Here is a 27,419-nt window from a genome sequence, read left to right on the forward strand (position 1 = left end):
TCGCAGAAAAAGCTAACAATAATAATAAATTAAGGTTCCCAACGTATCAATTACCAATTTTTTGACATAATTATTTTTACAATTCTGTGAATGATTTTGGGTTTTGACTCCACTTATCAGAGTTATAGAAATTGAACATGTAAATAGAATTGGGGTAAATAACACAGAAACACGTGGCAGAAGCGGAGGGCGCGGTTCCTAGTCGAGCTGGCGGGATCTTGGTTTTCGTCAGTGATTTGAGAAATTTATAATTTTTTATTTTAAAAGATTTGTTTAATAAACTTCAATTTTATTCTTGATTTTAAAATGCAATAAACAAATTTGTAAAAAAAATCTGCAATTTAAGTTAAACTTTGAGATGATAAGTAATTGTGTTGAACTTAAAAAATTCAACAGGTTATAAAAAAAACTGATGTCGTTTTTTGTCGAATATTGCTAAATATTGCTAGGGAATGTGTACCTACTACATTAACCTGTAACAGTTTATATATTTTTAATCAATGTGTGTGGATTTTTAGAAAAAATCAAAATTGCATAACAGCTGACATATTAGAGAGTACGCATTTACGCTTATCGTGAATGTAATGATTCGGTTATCATAATTTATCTATGCAACTTTCCGAAAAACTTCAAGTCAAACCTTTCATAAATAATAATTATTATCATTTGAAGTGTACACAGTAGCGCATACTTGTATATCTAAGTTAGTAAATATCTCTTATCATTGTCATAAATTTCACGGTTTTACACACGTCAATCAGTGAAAACAAGAAACAAAACAAATTACACTAGGCACCAAATTTAACAATTATGTTAGTTACAAACAATGTGACTACAAAAATCCTTTCACGCTACTAAAACAACTAAATACGGACATACGTATGTTAGCGACAGTTTTTTAGATATACCGAGTGTTCCATTTAAAATTCGGCGGCCTTATATCTTCAGACGAATGGAGATATTGAAATTCCGTAAACGAAATTGTGTTGGGCTTGAAGGGGATAACTTAATTCAGTACACTGCAAATATGACGCGTACATAGTACCAGCGTCGCGCCGTATATCTATATTTTTTAATAAATTTAATGAATAATAATTTTTAATAATTAAATAATAAAAAATAAACTTTAAGAGGAAGTAGTTGTCTGTTTCTACCTGTTCACAAAAACGTCAACATCTACCAGGGACTAATAATTGCTCTTTTTCGTAGTGCTTTCCCTAACTTTTAATAAAAAATCTCTGGCTAGCATTTATCCATCTACATGATATTTCTAACGTACATAGAATATTTGACAATAAGCGGTCCAGCAATTTCGGAGATTACGTGTCTGATAAAAATGAATACAGACAAACAGACAGACAGACAGACAAACGACGGAAACCGGAGGCTACTTTTTTCGTACTGTAGGGGTTATGAAACGTCGAAACATAAAAGTGGCAATTCGTCCGATGGACTCGGTTACTATACTTCCTTAGCCTACGCTCTGGAAATAAAAATTGTGAATTGCAGGCGGTGAAAGCGTCGTACTCTATTTTATTTATACATTCGTCTTAAAGTTATTCACCCTGTCATATATTTTTTGGGTAAATATACTGTTAAAATTTATTAGTGTATAATCCTCGTGATTTGCTGATTTTTATCAGGTTTTTCAACATGTTTGCATTATTATTAAAGCAGTTAAACATTCTATTATTATATCACAGTACGTTGAGTCCTGAATTTGTCACGATTTGACCTTTACAAAAATGTTGCTACAAAATAAAATTAATATGCGTCATGTTGGATTATCATTCGCATTTTTTAAAATAAATCTTCGAGCACGTAGTATCTAATAATAAATGTTGTTTCTTAGACAACGCAGTAAAAAAGCAATAGTAGGTAACGTTTTTAGTTCCTTTTTACGTTTTAGAATTCCTGTGGCAAAAATGAAAAGAAAACAACACGCACATACATTTTTGGACTTAATTATCGAAATAATAAAAATATGAATCATTTTGTGGTGAGGAAAACCTAGCATTAGGTGAGTAGAATTTGAGTTTCTTAATTTTTTTGTGCTATTCATGTATGAAAACATTTTGAAAACACATCTTTAGGAGCATATGGGGTTGAAATAAATAATTAACTAAGAGTTTTCTTTTACCAAAAACAAAATTAAAAATAAGTATATATAAAATATGCGAAAATAGAAAGTTTTAGCATTTGTAATTTTCTGTTGAGCTTCACTTGGCACGAGGTTTGTGGATGATATCTTTTGTTATATTTTTTTTATTATACTTATTTAAAATTTCGACTTTTATCTCTACTGCACTCGCAGTAAAAAATATAATTCTTATTTTGAAGTTTAGATATTTGTTTTTTACATTTAGAGCTAGGTTTTATTTGCTATTTGATACCATTTTGAAATACTGGCTTCTAACTACAGTTGCCACACTTTGGGCTGAAATATTGTTGTTACACGGCACTTACACATTTATGACAATCAAATTTTAACAAATATTTCAAGCTGATAATTTGACTTTTATTCAATTTTTTGTGTAGACATTTTTATTAAATATATTTAATTCAGTTTAACTTCCATGTTTTCCTCATTTCTCTATGACATTTTTCATTTTCATTTACATGTTTTTTTTCCATTCTATCTTTCGTTACTTTCTACTAATTCAGGACAATTTCTCATATTGTCCTGTAGCAATCTGTTAAATTCAACTTTTACATACCTACCTTGTTTTGATATAAGACCTTCCTCTATTTTAATATTAAATTTTCTTTTATCCATTTTTATTTTACAATTTTTCATTCTTTCTTATATGAAATATATGTACCTTCTTGTCCAGTTATATTCGTGCCCTTTATGAAAATTTTGACGTTTCTAGATTGGCTGTTTGTGTTCTTCTTCTACATTTTTGTGTCTGCCTCTATGCCGTTCATTAAAATTTTCTCATCTTGATACTACATCTAAATTTTCATAATATATTAATATCCTATTAAGGTTACATTTGTTGAAAAACTATCTAAAATTCTCATTTAATACCTTTTACTTCCCGACCGCAAGCTAAGGAAATATTGTAACCGAGTCCATCGGCTACTTTCACGTTTTTTAGATGTGTCATGACCCCTAGAGTAGAAAAACATAAGTCTCCGGTTTCTGTTTTCCCGCCGTCCATGTGCATTTTTGTTAGACAGATAATCTCCAAAACTACTGGACCGATTGTTATCAAATTTTACAAGTGTATTATACATATCATGTAGAGGGTAAAACGCTAACCAAACCTTGTCACCAATAACGTGATGACGTCACCTCAAAAGTGTAGATATTAATGGATTTTAAATAGTTAAGAATAATACAGTCCTCACTTGATTTTTTGTTACAAAAATCTGGATGCCTAGGGTAAAAAATCAAAAACACGGATTCATAAGCTACAAGTCGAGGAGCGTGATAAAATTTTTTCAATCACACAGTAAAAATGTTTCCACTGTTTTGTCTTGTGCACAAAATGGTTGTATTTGTTGTTCCTAAAGGTCGATGTCATCATTCCACAAAGCATTATACAGGGTCATCACAAAATACTGTAGTCAACTCACCTATGAAAAACAACTGAAATTTTTCTGGTGCCGCTAATCAACAAAATGTCAAATGTGTCAAAAATTGAAATGCCAGATTTGCGGTTTAATTTCATTTTAAATACACACGAAAATACGCCAGAGCATTAGGGGTTGCAGTGTTGTCGAGCATCTGCGAACGCTACTGCATTTGACCTTCAAAAATTGTAAATTAGTAGAAAAGCGTGTAAGGGCTTCGTCATGAATTACACCTTGGAAAGTCGATTAGAATTGAACAGAATAAATCATCTCGTCTGTTTTGCGAAGAAACAATAATTTTTCAAATAATAAAATCAAAAATTAAGCCACCCTTCTTTTTTATTTTAAAAAATGTCTTATAACACTTGTGCATTAAGATTTTCATTACAAAAACATTAATTCTTCCAATATGTGGACTCTATTCTTATAAACGCTGTCCTTCATCCATCCAAATATTGAAAAATATTGAAAAATCAAGTGGGGTCAAGTTAGGAGATGGGGGAGAGGGGGGACTCTGAATTGGTTCTTAAGCTTATTATGAGGTCGCCATAAAATTCTTCCAAGTATGTATCTTACATTTTCTTTTATCATATGAGCTGTAACACCATCTTGCTGAAAATAATTGGATTCTAATTCTTCGGACAATAACTGATTCACAAACACAAAGACCACTAATCTAAATATGTATTTTGAATTATTCACACCATAGTCCTCAGTCCTACCAAAATGTAAATACTAAGTAAGAAAAAGTTTTGAATAAATTATACTTAACATTGACCTTTATTGCAAGACAACTATTAACAACATAAGAATAAAGGAGATCGCGGAAGCAATTATGCGGTATAACCATGACAACATTACAACCCAAAACCTGAAATTTTAGCTACAGGAAAACTCAATTGGAATCTATTTTTGTGTTGTGCCTATCAAAATTGTTACGTTTATTGTCACCGAAACGTCATCCCACAAAACAATAAATAAATAATTATTTAACAAAATAAAAAAATTAAACGTTACTCATGCATGGGGGTCTTCCGTGTGATTGAGTGTAGTGCTCTTGTCCTCTAGAATTAAAAAAAGAATTCTAAAAAAATGGTATTATTGTTACCTGGTTCAAACCAAAAATGAAGCCTCGCACAACAATAATTTTTGTCTGAATTTTTTTTTAAATTGTTTTATGATCAAGAGAACAAAGCGTGGAAAGTAATCATGACAGTAATTAAGAATCTTTAGATTGTTTCTGCAAACTCTGTAAAATATTTCGTATTATTTAACAATATTTACATGGCTTGAAAAGAGCGGCCTCTTATTGGAATCAAATTTAAATATAGTAAGCATTTAGTAAGCTACAACCATATTGTAAACTAATAAATATATAATCACTTGTTTCCATCGAAGGAATAAGTAACATGTAACATTAATAGAAAATCAAACAAAACATTAATTGCTAGTTGAGTCCGTAGTATCGAATTTATTTTCATAATAATGGGTTAGACGCTAACAAAATAAACCCACATATTTAGTTCGCTGCAACATGCAATTCTCAGAAACCTACTACTGACACAGTTTTTAACGAATCAGCCGTTTATTCACTCTTCTTAGAGCATTGAAAGTTAATACAACATTCAGTTTCTCGAAAATGAACTCAACATATTTTGCCAGTTTGACGTAATAGAGAAGAAATACAATACAATTTTGTGTCCGAATTTTTGTTAAACGAAACCACTCAAGATGTCACATTTTCATGGATATCAAGGAAAAATACAAATCTGTCGCATTAGTAGAACTATTTTTCAATATAGTTTGGTTTGGCCAGACGATGATGCTGAACTAAATCCCGGAATCAAATTTAAATTTCAAATTTTAACCTTCTTTTTGTTCACTGGTGTAATGACTGCCTTAACTACAATTCACTTTTCTCTGGCAATTATAAGTAAGACATTTTTATGTTGCACTCAGTATTATTTACTAAATATTTTCAGATAAAGAAGAACTAAACACGGAAGAAATGGCTTTGCTCATTGCAGCCTATGGAAACTATTACATGATAAGCGCTTACATAAAAAATCAACGAGAAATTGCATTTCTCCTTCGGGATTTATCAAATTTTCAAAATTTCGGGAAACCTCCCGGTTTTGATAAAAAGGATAAAAACTTAAATTTGAGTGTCAAATTATTAGTTTCGTATTCATTTCTAGGTGCAGTTTTGTATACTTGCATGAAAGTTCTCGAAAAGGAAAAATGTAAAAAATTTCACTCGAAAAGAAAATCGAATGGCAATTATTGTGGCTTAATTGCACCAGTATGGCTACCTTTCGAAATAGATTATTTTCCTGCTTTCCATTTATGGTCACTTTATTTATTTTTGGCGGCCCATTTGCTCATAAAAATGTGCTTACATATCTCTTTCAACGCTCTTGAAATAGTTCATCATATTATTTTAAAAATAAATCATTTAAGATCTATGATTCTGGAAGCTTTTGAAGGTCGAGATAATCACGTTATTACCAGTAAGATTGCAAAATGCATTTATTATCACAGAGAAATCCTAAAGTAAGTTTTAAATTACAAATTTGTTATTCATTTGAATTTTTTTTTCCTAGTTTAATTAGGAGGCTTGACAACAATTTTTTTAACAGTATGTTCGGACACTTTGCGTTAACGGGTACAGTGTGTGCCTGCTTGGAGAAACAAATTGTAGATGTAATAAACTTAAGAGATTTTTATAAATCGTCAAAATTTTATGTTATTGTTGTAGGGATATAATGTGTACGCCGGTGTTGTACATTTCATGGGGTGGATATTGGCCCTTTTCGTTGGTTGTGTTGGCGGCCAACATCTTCTTAACGCTGTAAGTAAATTTTTGTTTAACGAAAACCAGTGACAAATAATTTTAGAATGAAATTATTCCAAATGCTTTATGGATTTCAAAATGGTATACGACAGATTTACGACTAAAAAAAGATTTTCTGTTCATTTTGTCAGTATCGCAGAAAGATTTCTATATGCGAGCAGGTCCGTTTGGAATTCTTTCCTATTCACTTTTTGTTTCGGTAATATAAAAAAATATTTCCTTTTATTTGCATATTTTTACTGAACATTTTAGGTATTGAAGGCGTCCTATTCAATTTTGTGTCTTCTATCATCCTAAAATTATAGACATATTGAAGTGCAATTTTCAAAATCATTAGGTCAGATTTCTTGTGGTTGTATAAATGCAAGTATATCTAGTTATTATCAGAAGTAGAAAGTTTCAGATTCAGGAGTATAACTCACTAGGACAAAGTTATACATAGATGCAAATCGATTCAAAGTAAACTGTTAGTGTTCACTAGAATTTTAATGTTAAATTTTTATTTTGTACAAATATAACAGTAAAAATTATATTACATAAAGGTGCACATTTACAACAGCCTAACTTCCTTAAATTTAAATACTAAACTAACTAAACTTTAAAATAATTTAACAATGGATAGAGTTTTATACCTAATGTTCTGTCTATGATATCCACCGCGACAATGTACAATCGCACGCAAATGTTTTGAGCCTATGGGCGGATCATTTTTGCCGGTCGTCACCGAAGGAGGCGGTCCAAATCGTCCAAGGGCAGAATTTGTAGGTAGGCTCAAACTACAACGAAATTTACGTGTTGACCAAATTCTTACCCTGAATTAGTTTTAATTTTATAAATACTTACTCTGAATTAGTTTTAATTTTATAAATACCCTATCTAAAATGTTCAGAATATGATGAGTCTATACTTGTGATTTACCATTCCATTAATATTTTTTGGATTTGTTTATACATACAGGGGTACTCAAAAAAAAATGACTGGGTCAATTTATTTTATTGAAGAAATCAAGATTTGCAAAACTGAATACTTTGAAATCTTGTCAATTAGTTAGAAAAAAAAAACCTGTCCTGCTCTAATAACATCGAGAATATGCTCAAAATCACACTAATATTAGGTTTAATTGTGCCGACCATAGTTATAAAATTCACATTAAAGTAAGTCACGGACATTTTTTGAAGTGTACTACATTTCAAAAAGCAAAAAAAATATTCAGTTTATAATTTTGGTTTAAAGTTTATCAATCATATTTGACGCTTTATTTTATCCGTTCCATTTGTTATCTTTACTGCGGTCTTTCTTGGGTCGAGGTGTAACACCGGACCGAACGTTCGTCGACCGATAGGATAATTTATTACTTCGGTCATCTTTTCGGTGACAAATTTAATCTTTGCATATTTCAGAGTAGTTAGTGAACTTGTTGTGACCACTGAAATATACAAAGAGTAAATTTTGAAATGGAATGAAAGTCGAAGAATACTTTCAAAGCCACGATTAAAATGTATTTGCCTATCTTCGCCAAAAAATTCATGACGTCATCGTAAAATTTGATATGATGAGTCTATACCTGTGATTTATCATTGCAGTAATATTTTTTAGATTTACTTATACAGCCTGTCTCAAAAAAAGGTCACTTCGATTTTCGATTTTTCGTTTTTTCGACCAACAGTTTCATCGAATTAGATTTTTCAGTTTCCATTTTTCCATCAACTTTTCGATTTTATTACTTTCTAATTTTCTGATTTTTCAAATTTGCGGTATTTTGATTTTTCGAGTTTTCAGTTTTTTCGTTTTTCGATTTTTTCATTTTTCGTTTTTTTGATTTTTCGGTGTTTCGATTTTTTAATTTGCCATTCTTTCAATTTTCGATTTTTCGTTTTCCATTTTTAGATTTTTTAATTTTTCTGTTCGTCAGTTTTTAGACTTCGCAATTTTTTTGCATTTTTCGATTATATTTTACTTTCCGATTTTTTGATTTTTGAATTCTCGATTTTACGTTTTTAATTCTTCGATTTCCGATTTTTCAATTTTCCGGTTTTTTAATTCTTCTATTCTCGATTTTTCGATTTTCCATTAATCATAAAATTTTTCGATTTTTCGGTTGTTTTATTTTTCGACCTTCGATTTTTCAACTTTCGATTATTCGATTTTCTATTTTCTGATTTTACGATTTTTCGATTTGCGATTTTTCGATTTTCGTTTTTCCGCTTTGTGGTTTTTCGATTTTTCTGTTTGTTTCAGTTTTTATGGTTCTGCAATTTGTAGCTTTTAGATTTCAATTTTGTTACTTTCCGATTTTCCACTTTTCGATTTTTTGATTTTTTTTCGATCGTCGTTTTTTCGATTTTTATTTTTTCGATTTTTTGATTTTTCAATTTTTAGGCCTTGCAATTTTTTTACTTTACTGTTCAATTTTTCAATTTAAATTTTGCGATTTTCAATTTGTCCATTGTCGATTTTTAGAATTTTCGGTTTTTCAATTTTTCCATTCTCAACTGTTAGACTTCAATTTTGTTACTTTCCGATTTTTTGGTTTTCGATTTTCCAATTTTCAGAATTTCCAAGTTTATTTATTCAGATTTTCCATTTTCCACTTTTTCGACATTAGATTTTTCGAATTTTTGTTTTTCCAATTTTTTGCTTTTTCGATTTTTCTGTTCGTTTCAGTTTTTAGGCTTTGCAATTTTTTTTACTTTATATATTTTGATTATTTTAATTTTCGATTTTTTTTATTTTTGTTTTTGATTTTATTAATTTTCAATATTACAAATTTTTGACTTTTCGATTTTTTGGTTTTCCCGTTTTTCAATTTTCGATTTTTCGATTTTTGAGGTTTGTGAATTTCCACTTTTCGATCGACCTAGGTATTTGATTCATTGAATTTTCGATTTTTTGATTAGCCATTTTTAGATTTTCGATTTTTACTATTTGTATTTTTCGATTTTCTGTTTTTTGCATTAGTGAATTTCAGTTTTTCCGATTTTTGATTTTGCGCATATTTGATTAATCAAATTTCTTCAAAACATCTACAATATTTCAAAGTATTCAGTTTTGCTATTCTTGATTTCTTCAATAAAATAAATTGACTCAGTCATTAACTTTTTTGAGACACCCTGTATAACCAAATCTATAAAATATTAATGCAGTGATAAATCACAAGTATAAAACTCTTCATATTTTATACATTTAAGATAGGATTTATTCTGCAAAATTTTGAGGTGACGTCATAAATTTTTTAGTGGAGATAAGCAAATATATTTTAATTAAAAATGTATCATGTTTATCATGATTTTAAAACATCATCAAAATTAAATTGCAAAATATTGTTTTATAATTTTGATTTTTTTTCCAAAAATCTGGATGTTTTGGAGAAAAACTCAACACGGAGTCATAAACTACATGTGTAGGACTATGTTACTGTATACAATTTAAAACTCATTTACTATGCATAAATTTGAAGTGACGTCATCACATTGGTGGGGATGATTAGACAAATTTAATAATTTTGCGACATTTATGAAAAAAATATCAGTTAACAAAAATGGCACGTTTTTATTATTATGCCAGTTACATGTCACTCAACGACAATATCGTTTTTTTTAAGAGTATTTTATTTGAAAAAGTGATGAAATTTTTTATACGAAACAATTGGTCGAAAGATGTTAGAAAGCAAAATAATTCATGTTCGGACCATCGTTACTCACCAACGAAAGTGACCATTATTTTATGGGAACAACTACCTGCTAAATCTTCTCCGACAAATTTGAGAGAACTGGTGTGAGCCATAAATATTTCTTACCAAATGTATATATAACTACTGTCCGTCTCGTTATTGTCAATAAAATTTTATAGGGTAAAATGTGGATTTCGTTGTAGTTTGAGCCTACCTACAAATTCTGCCCTTGAAGGATTTGGACCGCCTTCTTCGGTGAGGGCAGGCAAAAACGATCCGCCCATAGGCTCAAAACATTTGCGTGCGATTGTACACATTTTTCATAATCATAAAAAAATATTTTTTGGAATTTAACACAACAGTACCATCTGATTTTTAAAATTTGTGAACTAGTTGGCCATGATAATAGCAGTGTAACTAAAACGGTTGACGTAAGCGTCATGGCCAACTGGAGCACAAATTTAAAGTCACCCGATATTTTACAAATTTTAGTTTTCCTTAATAAATAAAAAATAAGTTATTAGTAATTAAAATTTTGAGTGATTCTTTATTCTATAAAAATGGCTATAAATCAAATAGTGACGCGTAGCTTAAAAGTATTCGTGGAAAAAAAATGTGGTGTATGCGAAGCAAAACTAAACCTTATAAAACCGTGAAATACGATTCAAAGCGCATTCTATGCAGAATGTATATTTGACATTTTTATGACACTCTAATTTACATTCAAGTACGTTCAAGTACAATGGTCCCAAAGGCGAGGCCTAAGTGCCGGTTGGCTACGGTCAGCCCCCATCTAATGAAAATCCAGAATCCAGAATACACTCTAACGTCGCGACTGATAAAATAAATGGGCTAAAATCCCTATAACAGGAGAAAGCCCAGGAGGCAAAATTTGGTCAAGTTTCGACCTGGCGTGGGTCATGCCGTCAGTCTGTTTAGCGATTTTTCCCATATTTTGAAATATGAATATGAATATGCTCTATTTGTCTCTCCCTCTCTCTAACATGTCCTACACCTTCCGTCAGTTTGATCCATCCAAAAATTATTCTTTTTCTCTTCATTTCCACAACTAAATCTTGCCATCCGTCGTTTCTCCTTTATACTCTTTCTCTCTGTGTGTAGTTTGGTACTTCATCCTACTATTTTTCTATACTCTGCATTATATCTAGACTCAGATATTCTCAGTCTGCGTTCTTGCTTATCTATATCCTTATCTCTTACACTCAGTTCTTCTTTCATACTCCTTGCTATTTCTCTCAGTCTCTCTATTTCTTCACATGCATATCCCTTTCCTTCATAATACTTGTCTCTTTCGTTCCATACATGTTTCCCCCGTCGTTTCTTATTTCTTTCCAACATTCTTGCAATAATTTACAATCACCTTTCTCACTAAACTTCTCTTCAAATCCAATCGCCCCTTTTACCCGCTTCCATTCTCATTTTTTCCCTTTTTGTTTCGTCTTTTACTATATACCCCGGCGTATACTTTTTCAATCCCAATGTCCATTTTAAGTATTTTTCTTGCACTCTCTCTATTTCTTCATATTCCCCCCATCCCCATATCTCAGCTCCGTACATAAATACACTTTTGATCAAACTATCAAACATCATCATTCTTCTCTTATAATCATGTCCAAATTTTCTCTCTCCTATTCCCCATACTCTTCCTATCACTTTGTTCGCTTTTCGGATTATTTTTTGAATATGCGCTCTATCTGAGTTATTGCTCTTTAATGTATATCCTAAGTACTGGAATTCTTTCACCTGTTCAATCCCCTTCCCTCTCCATGCCCACTCTTCATCGTCCTTTCTTACTTGTAGTATTTGAAGATGACGTCAAATCATCGTTGGTAGGGATGATCACACAAATTTTGGTTAGCGTTTAATCATTCACACGATGTTCCCAATGGACATACAAAATTTGACAACAGTTAGTCTGGTAGTTTGGAAGATTATCTATCTAATAAAAATCAACACAGATGCGGAGACAGAAACGAGAGACCTATGTTTTCGTATTTTAGGAATCATGAAAAATCGAGAAAACATAAAAGTAGCCAGTTGCCCGATGGACTAGATTACAATACTTAGTTCCTTAGATTATGTTCGGGAAATAAAAAGCTTGGCAGAGTTCTCACTAAACGTCGATTTTTGATATTAACGTCATCGTATACATAAACCACCAATCTAAATATGTATTTTGAATTATTCACACCATAGTTCTCAGTTCTACCAAAATGTAAGAAAAAGTAAGAAAAAGTTTTGAATAAATTATACTTAACATTGACCTTTATTACAAGACAACTATTAACAACATAAGAATAAAGGAGATCGTGGAAGCAATTAAGCAGAAATCTATCAGCGGTATAACTATGACAACATTACAACCCAAAACCTGAAATTTTAGCTACAGGAAAACTCAATTGGAATCTATTTTTGTGTTGTTCCTATCAAAATCGTTACGTTTATTGTCACCGAAACGTCAAAAACAACCTAGTTCAAACCAAAAATGAACCCTCGCACAATAATAATTTTTGTTTGAATTTTTTTTTTAATTGTTTTATGATCAAGAAAACAAAGCGTGGAAAGTAATCATTACAGTAATTAAGAATCTTCAGATTGTTTCTGCAAATTCTGTAAAATACTTCGTATTATTTAACAATATTTACATGGCTTGAAAAGAACGGCCTCTTATTGGAATCAAATTCAAATATAGTCAGCATTTAGTAAGCTACGACCACATTGTAAGCTAATAAATATATAATCAATTGTTTCTATCGAAGGATAAGTAACATGTAACATTAATAGAAAATCAAACAAAACACTAATTGCTAGTGGAGTCCGTACTATATAATTTATTTTCATAATAATGGGTCAGACGCTAACAAAATAAACCCACATATTTAAGTAGTTCGCTGCAACATGCAATTCTCAGGAACTGGACACGTACTACTGACACAGTTTTTAACGAATGAGCCGTTTATTCACTCTTATTAGAGCATTGAAAGTTACTACAACATCCAGGTTCTCGAATATAAACTCAACATATTTTGCCAGTTTGACGTAATAGAGAATAAATACATTTTTGTGTCCGAATTTTTGTTAAACGAAACCACTCAAGATGTCATATCCTGATGGATATCAAGGAAAAATACAAATCTGTCGCGTTAGTAGAACTGTTTTTCAATATAATTTGCTTTGGCCAGACGATGATGCTGAACTAAATCCCGGAATCAAATTTAAATTTCAAGTTTTAACCTTTTTTTTGTTCACTGGTGTACTGACTGTCTTAACTACAATTCACTTTTCTCTGGGAATTATAAGTAAGACATTTTTATAGCGCTCCACTCAATGTTATTTATTAAATATTTTCAGGTAAAGAAGAACTAAATACCGAAGAAATGGCTTTACTTATTGCAGCTTATGGAAACTATTACATGATAAGCGCTTACATAAAAAATCAACGAGAAATTGCATTTCTCCTTCGGGATTTATCACATTTTCAAAATTTCGGAAAACCTCCTGGTTTTGATAAAAAGAATAAAAACTTAAATTTATGTGTCAAATTATTAGTTTCGTATTCATTTCTAGGTGAAATTTTGTATACTTGCATGAAAGTTCTCGAAAAAGAAAAATGTAAAAAATTTCACTCGAAAAGAAAATCGAATGGAAATTATTGTGGATTAATTGTACCAGTATGGCTACCTTTCGAAATAGATTATTTTCCTGCTTTTCATTCATGGTTACTTTATCAATTTTTGGTGGTCCATTTGATCATAAAAATGTGCTTACATATCTCTTTCAACGCTCTTGAAATAGTTCATCATATTATTTTAAAAATAAATCACTTAAAGTCTATGATTCTGGAAGCTTTTGAAGGTCGAGATAATCACGTTATTACCAGTAAGATTGCAAAATGCATTTATTATCACAGAGAAATCCTAAAGTAAGTTTTAAATTAAAAATTTGTTATTCATTTGAATTTTTTGTTCCCTAGTTTAATTAGGAGGCTTGACAACAATTTTTTTAACAGTATGTTCGGACACTTTGCGTTAACGGGTACAGTGTGTGCCTGCTTGGAGAAACAAATTTTAGACGTAATAAACTTAAGAGATATGTATAAATCGTCAGAATTTGATGTAGTTGTTGTAGGGATATAATGTGTACGCCGGTGTTGTACATTTCATGGGGTGGATATTAGCACTTTTCATTGGTTGCGTTGGTGGACAACATCTTCTTAACGCTGTAAGTAAATTTTTGTTTAACGAAAACCAGTGACAAATAATTTTAGAATGAAATTATTCCAAATGCTTTATGGATTTCAAAATGGTATACGACAGACTTACGACTAAAAAAAGATTTTCTGTTCATTTTGTCAGTATCGCAGAAAGATTTCTACATGCGAGCAGGTCCGTTTGGAATTCTTTCCTATTCACTTTTTGTTTCGGTAATATAAAAAAATGTTTTCCTTTATTTGCATATTTTTACTGAACATTTTAGGTACTGAAGGCGTCCTATTCGATTTTGTGTCTTCTCTCATCCTAAAATTATAGACACTGACTGGCAGGCCTTTCGAAATACTTACGTAAAAAATAAAAATACCGAAGTGCAATTTTCAAAATCATTAGGTCTGTGTTTCTTTCTCCTGGTCACAACTAAGTATTCTTCAGGAGTATAACATACTAGGAAAAAGTTATGTTATAGATTTACTACCTTCGATGAAAATACTTAGATTCAGAGGTATTCAGAGGAGAACTATGACGATTCAAATTATTTTTGAATCTTTACATTTTCTTTAAGTGCCTATTACAGATAATCCATATAATACAACAAGCAAACTGTTAGTGTTCACTAGAATTTAAATGTTGTTTAATGTTAAATTTTTATTGTATATATGTGTGTACAATATTGTTTTACAAAAGGTGCACTTTTAAAATAATCTTACAGTCTATATATAAAGTTTTATATCTAGTGTTCTCTCTCCACCGTAACAATAGTACACATTTTTCATTTTTATAAACTATATTTTTTGGAATTTAGCACAATAATACAGTACGATATTTTTTAAATTTTTGGATTAGTTAAACATGACGCGTACGTCAGCAGTATAACAAAAAAGGTTGACGTAAGTGGCATGCCCAACTGGAGCACAAATTTAAAAAATCACCGGATATTTTTGTTACACTTTTATTTACATTCAAGTACATTGAAGAAGTTGGGTGGCTTGACAAGTCTAGGATGGAAGCAAAGAGGAGGCCTAACTGCCAGCTAGCTACGGTCAGCTCCCATATAATTAAAATCCAGAATCCAGAATAATACAAAAAAAAGTCCTTGTAAACGGGAAAGCGCAGGAAGCCAAATTTGCTCGAGTTTCGAGGTGCCGTGGGTGATGCTGTCAGTCTGCTTAGCGATTTTCCCATATTTTTGGCTGAATTTTGAAGAAAACCGGACTTAGAAAAGTTTGTTGAAATAAGTCTGCCCTCAGTCTCACATAACTTACCTCGCTCTCGCTACCCTATGTGTTCTCGACTTCGGCCGTACTTATTAGACGTTTAATTTACTTATGCGTTTTTGTCGGTGGTTTTCGATGCGTTTGGTGTGAACAGTAACGGCGGGGGGTAGAAAGAATTTTTTGCGGTAGTCTTTACCTTGCGTCAGCTTTAGGTCGTCGAGGAGGATCTTCCGATAATTAATTTACCGGTTTTGATTTTTGTGCATACAGTAAAGAATCTTCAGAATGCCTAAGGTAAAATCATCCATGAAAGACAAAATCAAATTATGGTTAGGGAGTAATTTGGACCCTAATTTTCAATTTCCTTCTTCAACCAAAGACAATGAGTTATTCTGCAAAGTGTGTGGAAAAGTTGTAAGTAAACATGTAAAATACTGAAGCTTGAATTATTTTCATATTTTTGTTTCCTAGTTTAAGTGCGAAAAAAAACACACTTTGAACAACACTGCAGTGGCGATGCACATAAAAACAACAAAAATAAATCCAGTAAACAGATTTTTATTCAACATTAGTTCCGACTGATTTTACGCAATTTTTGCACCGATTTATGCAGGGCATTTACCGCAGCAAATATTCCATGGAATAAAGTTAGTTGTCCTGAGTATAAAAATTTTATGCATAAATATACAGGAAGTCATTTACCCTCAGAAAGCACTCCGAGAAAAAATTATTTACCAAAAGATTACGATATGGTGAGCACTAGAATTTTTATTTAAAAACTTTTTAACATAAATTTTATAATTTATAGGTAATTAAAGAAATTCTATTGGCAATAATAATATATGGATTAGCGTCGATGAGACGACGGACAGATTAGGAAGATACATAGCCCATTTAGTAATTGGAAAGTTATCTTCTGAAGAAGCTGGCCGTCCAATTCTACTAGCTTTGAAGCAGCTTGATAAAACTAACTGCAACACAATCTCGAAATTTATAATCGAATCATTGGGTGTGCTATTGATAATTTTAACCATTGAAATTATTATAATTTATTTAATTGTTAATTTGTAGCTTTCTTCTTGCGAAAAGGAACTGAACACAAAAAAGTTAAATGGTTTGTATCAGATGGTGCTTCATACATGATCAAAACTGGTGCTAATTTGAAGGTGTTTTATGAAAATATGACACACTTAACATGTATGGTACATGGGTTACATTTAGTGTCTGAAGCAATTAGACTGAATTATCCAGATGTCAATGGGATAATTAGCAATGTTAAGAAAATCTTTTTAAAAGCACCAATAGGAATTGAGTTTTATAAAAAGAATTTACCAAATACACCTCTCCCACCTGAACCTGTATTAACCAGGTGAGGCACTTGGATTCAAGCAGAATTGTTTTATGCAGAACACTTTGATGTTTTAAAACAAGTCAGTAAATATATAATGGTTTTTTACTATCATTCTTATATTGAATATTTTTCGGTTGTAATGTCATTAGAAAGCCACAGATGCACAAAGCATTAAAAAAGCTCAAGAATTCATGAATAAACCAAACGTTAAAAATGAACGCTTGTACATTAAAACTCACTTTAAAATTATTGCTGATGTAATAAGTAGAAGAATTAGAAACTATAGGTTTTACATTAAACCAAAGTATGGAAATTGTGGAAAAAGTGTATACATCTTTAAAAAACACACCAGGAAAGGTAGGGGAAATGCCGTTCTGAAAATTATGTTCTCTATTAAAAAAGAATCCAGGATACGATTTTATATGGTCAGTGAATAACGTAATTTGCGGTAATGGAAATGCTACCAACAATACATACATAAATTAAAACGTAAATTGTTCAATATTTAATTTTAAACCTACCACTTCTTGTAATGTGAAACGCACGTTTTCAAAACTTAAAATTGTTTTAAGCTGTCAAAGGTGTAAATTTACAATCGAAAATTTAGAGAAATATATATGTAGTTTGCTTTTGTAACTCATTTTTAATACCTAAATTAATATTTTATTTTTTGTTAAATGCGACTTGCTTTAATCGCCATTTTTGCGATAACTTAGAATTAGTGGACATAACTATAGATCGTTTGTTTTTTTAATCATCTTTTTTTGTTACACAAAATATTTGTTTCTATAATGTTTTATTTAATGTTTTTTTAAAATATATATTTTTTTGATGTATGCTTTTTCGTTGAGTAAATATCTTTTCCTCCAGGTTTTTAACCTAAACTAAGATTTTTATAACCTAATTCGTCAATTTTGGGACCTAAAAATGTCTGCTTTTATTCATTTTTTAACGACCTAAAATCCGAAGCCTACTTATTACCGATTTAAATGCACGTATTATTGTTAGATTTAGAAGGTATTATTTAGCGATTTGTAAATTTAGTTTCAGGTTTTATCGTACCGGGTTTGATTTTTACTTCCCGAGCGTAAGCAAAGGAAGTATTGTAATCGAGTCCGTCGGCCGACTCTCTACTTTTACGTTTTCTCGATCTTTCATGACCCCTAGAAGACGAAGAAATAGGTCTCCCATTTCCGTCTGTCTGTCCGTCTGTCCGTCTGTCCGTCTGTCCGTCTGTCCGTCTGTCCGTCTGTCCGTCTGTCCGTCTGTCCGTCTGTCCGTCCGTCTGTCCGTCTGTCCGTCTGTCCGTCTGTCCGTCTGTTGTCACGGATTTTTATTAGACAGATAATCTCCGAAAGTACTCGACCGATTGTTGTGAAATTTTGTACTTATATTAAGAATATCATGTAGATGGTAAAACGCTAACCAAAATTTGTCGAATCATCCCCACCACTAAAGCGATGACGTCACTTCAAAATTGTACATAGTAAATGGGTTTTCAATTGTATAAAATAACATAGTCCTACACATGTAGTTTACAACTCTGAATCGACTTTTCACCCGAAACGTCCAGATTTTTGGAAAAAAAATCAAAATTATAAAACAACATTTTGAAATTTAATTTTTAATCTGCTAACCAGAATGCTTTGAAATGTTGCAGATGTTTTAAGGCTATAAAGAGCATCATAAATCTTTAGTCAAAAAATATTTGCTTATCCCCTCCAAAAACTTGATGACGTCAGCTCAAAAGTTTGTGGAATAAATCATATCTAAAATGTACAAAATATGATGAGTCTGTACTTGTGAACTATCACTCCATTAATATTTTTTGGATTTGCATATACAGGGTGACTCAAAAAAATTAATGAATGCGTAAATATATTTTATTGATTTAATCAGGAACTACAAAACCGAATGCTCTGAAATCTTGCAGATGTTTTAAGGTCATAAAGAGCATAATAAATGTTTAGTCAAAATATATTTGCTTATCCCCTCCAAAAACTTGATGACGTCAGCTCGAAAGTTTGCCGAATAAATCATATCTAAAATGTACAAAATATGATGAGCCTGTACTTGTCATTTATCACTCCATTCATATTTTTTGGATTTGCATATACAGAGTGACTCAAAAAAATTAATGAATGCGTAAATTTATTTTATTGATTTAATCAGGAACTACAAAACCGAATGCTTTGAAATCTTGCAGATGTTTTAAGGTTATAAAGAGCATAATAAATTTTTAGTCAAAATATATTTGGTTATCTTCTACAAAAAACTGATGACGTCAGCTCAAAAGTTTTCCGAATAAATCGTATCTAAAATGTACAAAATATGATGAGTCTGTACTTGTGATTTATCATTCCATTCATATTTTTGGATTTGCATATGCAGGGTGACTCAAAAAAATTAATGAAGGCGTGAATTTATTTTATCGATTTAATCAGGAATTACAAAACCGAATGCTTTGAAATCTTGGGAATATTTTAAAGTTATTATAAGCATGGTAAACTTTTGTTCAAAATGTATTTGTTCATCCCTCCTAAAAAAATTGATGACGTCACCCTTAAATTTTGCTGAATAAATCCTATCTAAAATGCAAAAAATATGATGAGTTTGTACTTGTGATTTATCATTCCATTCATATTTTTTAGATTTTCTTAAGAGGTGGTTCAAAAAAATTAATGAAGTCAATTTATTTTATTGATTAAATTAAAGGCAACACTTATTATTAGTATTACACCCCAACCAACCCAATTTGGTAGACACAAAATTTGTTAAAGGAAAAACTCGGTTGAAACATAAGGGTAGCACGCTTATTTACATCGACTTTAACATTACAGACCTGCATTTGTTTTATGCGTTCACTTGATTCCGCGAATGTGAAATAGACATGTTTATAATCAACCAATTGTGAATTTCACCGTCAAGAATTAAAATAAAACCCAATGTTTTATATAATAAGCGGAAGTCGAAGCAATAAAACCGACGGTCGTTTTGTTTACAGTTTCTGTGTTTGGCTCTCACGTATGCTGTTACGCCTGTCATCTTAAATTAACAATGTTTATACATACACGATTTTCAGTTGCCTCTGATACGTAGGTATACGTGAGTAAATTGTTTCGTTATTTTATTGATTATTACAAATCAATATTCAAACGACCCAATTCATTTTCCCGAAAATTTGAGAATATAATAATTTTATTCTTAGTATTACACTACATCTATCCCAACTGATATACGTGTCCTTGCAAAAATGTTGATGACGTCATCGCAATTTTTTTTTAAATTCCCACTACAAAAATGTAATGAGAAAAAAAACACAATAGGCATGCAGTCGTCAAGTTTCCGACAGCGAGGGAAGTACTGTCTAAACTCTTTAGACCAATTTTTAGAAATTAGTTTTAATATTTTCGTAGATTTTAAGATTAAAGTAATGGAAAGCAATTGTGTAGCGCTTTTATCATCTTTATATATGTTTTAGTTATGTAAGTTACTTCTATGTCTTCTTTCGTTCTTTTGACTGGAATGTATTTAATTAGTAGTCATTAATTTATTTACAGGCTTAATAAGATTCCCAGTAGGGGAATTAACTTAATCTACATAATACAAATAAGTGAATAAAAATAAATAAATAATATAAATATTCCAGTTTTATATAATAATAATAATGGTTCTATTCTTTCTGCTTGTTCACCCCTTGCCTTAGTTTCCTTGCCTTCCATACTTGTTTCATTCAGTCCAGTCCTCTTCCATCCTCGTTTAGCACTTCTTCCCTACTTTCCTCCGATTCTCTCAATCCTTCATATCCTTCCAGCATATGCTCTATTGTCTCTCCCTCTGTCCTAGACCTTCTGTCTGTTTCATCCATCCAAAAATTATTCTCTTTCTCTTCATTTCCACAACTCAATCTCGCCATCCTTCTTTTCTCCTTTATACTCTTTCTCTCTGTGTGTACTTTGGTACTTCATCCTGTACTATTTTTCTATACTCTGCATTATATCTAGACTCCGATATTCTCGATCTGCGTTCTTGCTTATTTATATACTTATCTCTTACACTCAGTTCTTCTTTCATACTCCTTCCCATTTCCTTCATTATCTATATTATTTCACATGCATATCCCTTTCCTTCATAATACTTGTCTTTTTTGTTCCATACATGTTTCTCCCTCCCTTTCTTATTTCTTTCCAACATGCTTGCAATATTTTACAATCATCTCTCTCACTAAACTTCTCTTCAAATCCAATCGGCCTTTTACCAGCTTCCAGTCTCATTTTCTCCCTTTTTGTTTCTTCTTTTACTATATAACCTGGCGTATACTTTTCCAATCCCAAAGTCCATTTTAAGTATTTTTCTTGCAATCTCTCTATTTCTTCATATTCCCTCCATCCCCAAATCTCAGCTCCGTACATAAATACACTTATATATAGTCATGTCCAAATTTTCTCTCTCCTCTTTATTCGGCTTTCGGACCATTTATTGAATATGCGCTCTACCTGAGTTATTGCTCTTTAATGTATATCCTAAGTCCTGGAATTCTTTCACCTGTTCAATCCTCTTCCCTCTCCATGCCCACTCTTCATTTTCCTTTCTTACTTTCTTCCCAAACACCACCATTTTTGTTTTATCCATATTCACTTCCAATTCCTTTTTTTGTACGTACTTCTCGAAACTTTTAATCATTGTTTTCATTTCTTCTCTTTTCTTTGCCACAATCACCAAATCATCTGCGTACGCCAACGACCACACTTTCTCTTTGCCCACTATCACCCCTCCTGTCTGTGCTTTTCTGAACATTTCATCTATATCTCCTAGATAAGTTGCAGACAATGCGGGGCTGAGTGGGCATCTCTCTTTCACTCCTCTATTTGTATAAAAACTCTCGCTCTCTATTCCATTCACTCTCACCTTGCTTACTGTGTCTGCATATATTTCTTCCATTTTCGTTACCAGGTACGCATCTACTCCCTTTCTCCTCAAATACTCCCACATTTTTTATCTATTCACGCTGTCAAACGCTGCTTTGAAATCTAAGAACAAGGCGCACATTCGTCCACCCTCTTTTTTATTTCTCTTCCCACTAAATGCCGCAGGATGTACATTGTCCATAGTACCTCTTACTTTCCTAAACCCTGACTGAGCGTCTGGTAACATACCTCTTGCTTCCATCTCTTTTCGTAACTTCTTATCTAGTATCATTGCGCATATCTTGTTCACCGTACTGAGCAAGGTGATCCCTCGATAATTCTTCACATCACTTTTTGCCCCTTTTTAAATAATAGGATTATTATACATTCTCTGCAGTGCCGAGGAAATCCTTTTCCCTTCCAAACTCCATCTACCACTTCCCATATCCTTTCTTTCATTCCTTCTGTCCCAAACATTCACGCTTCGTTGTGGATTCCATCTGCTCCTGGTGTCTTTCCTCTTTTAAGTTTTTCAATCTGTCTTCCTATTTCATCTTCTGTTATTTGCGAACCTCTCCACATTTCTTCCGTCGTTGTGATTCCTTTATTTATTTCGCAGCCTTTTTCCTCACAACCTCCCAATAATTCCATAAGGTGTCTTTTCTATTCATGTATTTTGATTTTTTTACCGACTACAGTCTTCCTTCTCCGTTCCTTGTTTATATATTTCCATATTTCTTTTTTGTTTTCAGGGACTTTATTGTCTTCTCTTTTACTTTTTGTTCCTCTCTTTTTCTTTCTTCACATTTTTTGTTATAATTCTCTCTTGCTTTTAAGTACACTTCTTTACTTCCCCTGTTATTTTTCCATTTTCTTAATTTTTCCCTTGCTTTTCTCTTCAATTCACTACATTCCACGTTCCCTCCATTATTCCTCCCTTGCCATATGTATATCTTTCTTTTTTCCGTAGCTTGTACAATTAAGTTGATCAGTTCTGCTATCATAGCTTCTATATCTTCTTTTACTTAGAAATTCTTTTTTTCTAGTCTACTTCCGTATCTATGAATTCCCTCTTCATCCCATATTCTTTTTTCTATTTCTTTTCTTTCGTTTCTTTTCTCTTGTTTTTCGTACTCTTGCTCTTTTTTTGGTTTGATTTTTATTTCTAGTGGCATGTGGTCTGATTCTTCCTTTTCCCCACTTTGAAATCCTTGATTTCTTCCCACGCCTCTTCGCTGACAATCCCATATTCTATAATTGATTTTCCCGTATCCCCTACGTACGTCCATTCTCCTTCTTCATCTCCTTCCTTGTTTCCATTCAAAATTTTCCCATCCCATTTCTTCTATTATTATCTTCCACAATATAATATTTCCTTCTTTGTTACTTGCTTTGTCTTTTGATCCTCTTTTCTCTCCCTTTTCTTTATCTGTTATTCTTGTCCCCTTATCGCCCAGTCTTGCGTTAAAATCCCCTCCTATACGTATTTTTTCATCTCCTTTTTCTTTTGTATGCTTTTCTATGTTTATCTTGGTTTCCTCCATTTTCTTTCTATAAACGACTATTATTTCTCATCAATTGTTATCCAGCTGTATTATTTTCTCCATTAGTCCGTTTTTATTGTTACTTCCTTTTTATAATTCTTGCATTTCTTTTCGAATTCCCATTACTATTCCCCCGCTTGCTCTCTCCTTTTTTTTTCCTTTCTCGCTCCTTGACACTCCCACACATATACTTGTGGTAGTGTCTCTTCAAATTTCTCGCAGTTTTCTCTTTGTACCCATGTCTCTACTAGTCCCATCACATCAAATTTTCCTACGTAGTCCCAGAACTCCTTTTCCTTTTTTCGCAACGCTTGGACATTCCAAAACAGTACCTTCACTCGTTTTTCTGCTAATTTTGTACCATCTTCCATTTTTCCACTTTCCCTATCTGCATCTTTTATTCCTTTTCCTTTTCCTTTGCCTTGTTTTCTTCCATTTATTTTGGCTCTTTACTAAAAATTTTCTACCTTCTTGAGTCTGCCCTCTTCTTCATTCCATTCAAAATTTCTGCCATTTATAGTTAACTTTTTATATTCCATTCTAACCATTTTTCCTTTATTTCTCTCTTTTGTTGCCTCTTCTTATATTTTGATTTGAATTTTTCTTTCCGTTTTCGTCAGATCATCATTTATGTAAATTGACGACCCTTTTAAGTTCTTCTTACTTTTCATTACATTTATTTTTTCTTCTCTATTTTCGAATTCCAGTACATACACTTTCTTTGCAATTTTGTACACGCTTTTAACTGCACTCTCTACTTTGGCTTTCTCTTCTAAAAATTTTGTCACCTCTCCTGTTTCTATTTCCAATCCCATCATCACTACTTTGTTTCTTCTCTTTTCTCTCTCCATTCGTTAGTTGACTTTCTACTTCACCCACTCTCATTTCCATTTCTTCCTTAGCTCTCTTCCATTCTTCTCTGATTTCTCAATTTTGCTCCTGTAGTTGATCTCTTACTTGTTGTTTTGTGAGTATTTTTTGGCGCATATCGGTGTATTCCAGCACTCCGGTTTCCGATAATTAGAGAATGATCTACCATTGTTGAGTTTAGTCTGTTTCTTTACGGCTAATTGTCCAGCATTCTAAATAGAATTGCAAAAAAATCAAAGTGGAGGTGCAGCTTGTTGAAAAAAAATATCATAAAACTTAGGAATGATTGAGCAAATTAATTAAAATGTCCACAAAATCTGAACATAATAGTTTTTCTAATCACAATACAACCGCTTGCATGTAAGAATATAACATATAAATATACAGACTTACAACTAAGTAAAACATCATGTATACAATTTTAAACAATTTCAACCGCTATCTAGACGACATGCTGTAAAATTTGCTAACAATATTTATTTTTACTAGTCTATTGTTCTTTTTAGTTGGGTTACAAAGTAATTAAATATGTTCGAATGAATTAAAACTTTAATCAAATTCTACTACATATTTCATTGTACATTTGACAGAAAAACTAAACCGAATATTAAATTCTGCTTTATAAAATGGTACATAATATTTGTTTGCGTAATAATAGGCCACACGCCAACAAAATTAAATTATACGTTTGGATGCAGCCTTCTCAGAAATGGGTCACGTGTTCTAACAATCAATGAATCCACAGACGGAGAACCAAAAGTTAACACAATGGTTTAAGTAGTTACGAAGAAAATATCGTTCGACCCATAACTAAAATTATTAACTATATTTAATATGTCACGTTCTAATGGTTGTCGAAGTCAGGAAATAAAAATCTGTAGTGTTAACAGGAAAATTTTTCAATACAGCTTGCTATGGCCGGACGATGGCACAGAATTGAATCCCGGGAGGAATTATATTGTTAAAATTTTATGTTTCTTTTTATGTACTGGATTAATGACAGCATTAACGACAATTCACTTTCTTCTTGCAATTATAAGTAGGTATGTCAGATTCTGCTTGATCTAATTATTGTTAATTACATTTTTTAGACGATGAAGAGTTAAATACCGAAGAAATTGCCGTACTTATAGCAGCATATGGTACCTACTACATGATTTGTGCATACATAAAAAATCAGCGTCAAGTGGCTCTTCTTCTTCGGGATTTATCACAGTTTGAAAATTTTGGCAAACCTCCTGGATTTGAGAAAAAGGACAAACAATTAAACCTTTGTGTCAAAATGTTAGTTGCATATTCATTTACGGGCACAGTTGTATACAGTTCTATGAAGTTATTTGAAAAAGGAAAGTGTAAAGCATTTCATTTAGAAAGGAAGTCGAATGGAAACTATTGTGGTCTAATTGCTCCATTTTGGCTTCCTTTTGAAATCGATTATTTTCCTGTATTTCACTTGTGGTTACTTTACGGTTTTTTGGCTGCATGTTTGCTTCTAAAAATGTGTCTGCATATTTCTTTCAACGCTTTGGAAATAGCCCATCACATTATTTTAAGGATACACCACTTAAGAATCATGTTTTTGGAATGTTTCAATAGTGGCAGCAATCAAATTATTCGGGTAAAACTTGCAACATGTGTTCTTTATCACAAAGAAATTCTAGAGTAGGTAAGTACTTTGTTATGAAAATAAGTTTTTATTTTTTTTTTTTCAGGTTGATTATGAGACTTGATGATATCTTCTTCAACAGCATGTTTGGCCATTTTGCTTTAACTGGTACAATATGTGCTTGCCTGGAGAAACAAATCGTGGATGTAATAAAATTGCGTTTTTATTTCGTTAATTTAGAATAATTTTTTTAGGGGTATAATGTATATGCTGGCACTGTACATTTTATCGGGTGGATTTTAGCCCTATTTATAGGATGCGTTGGAGGACAGCACCTTCTGAATGCTGTATGTTACCCGCATTTATTGGAATTTAATAACATCGAAATTTTAGAACGAAGTTATACCAAATGCTCTTTGGATTTCAAATTGGTATACGGCTGATGTACGAATAAAAAGAGATTTTCTTTTTATTTTAACAAGATCACATAAAGATTTTTACATACGAGCAGGTCCATTTGGAGTTCTTAGCTACCCACTTTTCGTTTCGGTAGTAAAACTGATTGCTTTATTCTGAAAATCATTGGAATTTTTAGGTGCTGAAGGCGTCGTATTCGATTTTGTGTCTACTCTCGTCCTGAAAACGTCTTGATATTTGGTTGAATCAAAATTAATTTACACTGCAATTTCTTAGGTTATTGTTTTGGTACAAATAACAGTTAAATTATATAAATTTAGTTTAAAATACATATATAAAAATATTTTGATGTAGCTTCCTTGAAAACTGAATTATTGTTTGTAAATGGTAGATACTGACTAACTGATTATTATTATTATTATCGATTTATAAGTTTTTGGAAAATTAATCTAAAAGGTTTAGAATTCCAACTTGTTCGATTTTTCAAAATATTGCAACTTTTAAATCTTAAATTTTTCGAAAAATTGAAAATTTCCAAAAAGGAGAAATCAAAACATCAAGGAATTGAAAAATCAAAAAGTGTAAGATTTAAAAAATCGCAAAATTTTGAAAAAATAAATAAAATAGAATGTGGAAAAATTTAATGATTTAAAAATCGATATACTTACATATAGAAAAATCCCAAAATTGAAAATTGCCAAAATTGCAACAGGATTCCTCGTGGATACGTAACAAACAGCAAAGATTTTGTGATTCGGCAGTCCATCTAGGAAATGTTTCCATGTCGGTCTTTTCAAGATTCAGTAACAAAAATGTATTTAAATTGTACCTTTTTTTTAATTAGTCCTATTATTATGGTGTTCAAGTTTATCCCCTGCTGTTCTTTTAAACTACTAGTGCACACAATATTTTATACAAATTTTCATTTAATTTTATGTTAACAACTAAAAGATATTTATTAGATCAGTTTTTGGTGCATAGTCTCAATAAATCAAGATCATGATCAATTGTCATAAAGAAAAAACCTTACAAATGAAAAACACCCTGTAAAACCTGAATGTTTTACAATTTTTTTTTGTAGTTTTAGTGTTATTTGTTAAATACCCTAAGACCTGCGACGTCTGGTTTCAGCAAATAATTAACTAACATCCTAAGATTAAAATAAAGCAAAT

At 31.7% G+C, this 27,419-nt stretch overlaps 1 protein-coding gene across 5 annotated transcripts; it reads left to right on the forward strand.

The window, feature by feature from the left end:
* The first annotated feature begins 1,726 nt into the window (after positions 1–1,726).
* LOC135125769 (odorant receptor 82a-like) lies at positions 1,727–26,517 on the forward strand. 5 transcript variants are annotated; one of them, XM_064051440.1, is made up of 16 exons: positions 1,727–1,860; positions 1,910–2,020; positions 13,692–14,046; positions 14,098–14,197; positions 14,253–14,345; positions 14,392–14,547; positions 14,601–15,966; positions 16,024–16,304; positions 16,361–16,561; positions 16,624–16,921; positions 25,133–25,263; positions 25,316–25,886; positions 25,937–26,036; positions 26,085–26,177; positions 26,224–26,379; positions 26,426–26,517. In XM_064051440.1, the coding sequence occupies exons 10-16, from the start codon at positions 16,692–16,694 to the stop codon at positions 26,468–26,470; spliced, it is 1,326 nt and encodes a 441-aa protein (XP_063907510.1). In that variant the 5' UTR covers positions 1,727–1,860; positions 1,910–2,020; positions 13,692–14,046; positions 14,098–14,197; positions 14,253–14,345; positions 14,392–14,547; positions 14,601–15,966; positions 16,024–16,304; positions 16,361–16,561; positions 16,624–16,691; the 3' UTR covers positions 26,471–26,517. The 5 variants fall into 5 exon arrangements, with proteins under 5 accessions (XP_063907510.1, XP_063907514.1, XP_063907513.1 ...); XM_064051444.1 differs by lacking the exons at positions 13,692–14,046; positions 14,098–14,197; positions 14,253–14,345; ... (4 more) ...; positions 16,624–16,921; positions 25,133–25,263 and adding an exon at positions 5,396–5,512 and having other exon boundaries at positions 1,727–2,020; XM_064051443.1 differs by lacking the exons at positions 13,692–14,046; positions 14,098–14,197; positions 14,253–14,345; ... (3 more) ...; positions 16,361–16,561; positions 16,624–16,921 and having other exon boundaries at positions 1,727–2,020.
* The last annotated feature ends 902 nt before the right edge of the window (positions 26,518–27,419 follow it).

The sequence above is a fragment of the Zophobas morio genome, unplaced genomic scaffold, assembly GCF_036711695.1.
Source record: "Zophobas morio isolate AGI-343-1 ecotype UQ-CSIRO unplaced genomic scaffold, CSIRO_AGI_Zmor_V1 ptg000009l, whole genome shotgun sequence".
NCBI classification, from domain to species: Eukaryota; Metazoa; Arthropoda; class Insecta; order Coleoptera; family Tenebrionidae; genus Zophobas; species Zophobas morio.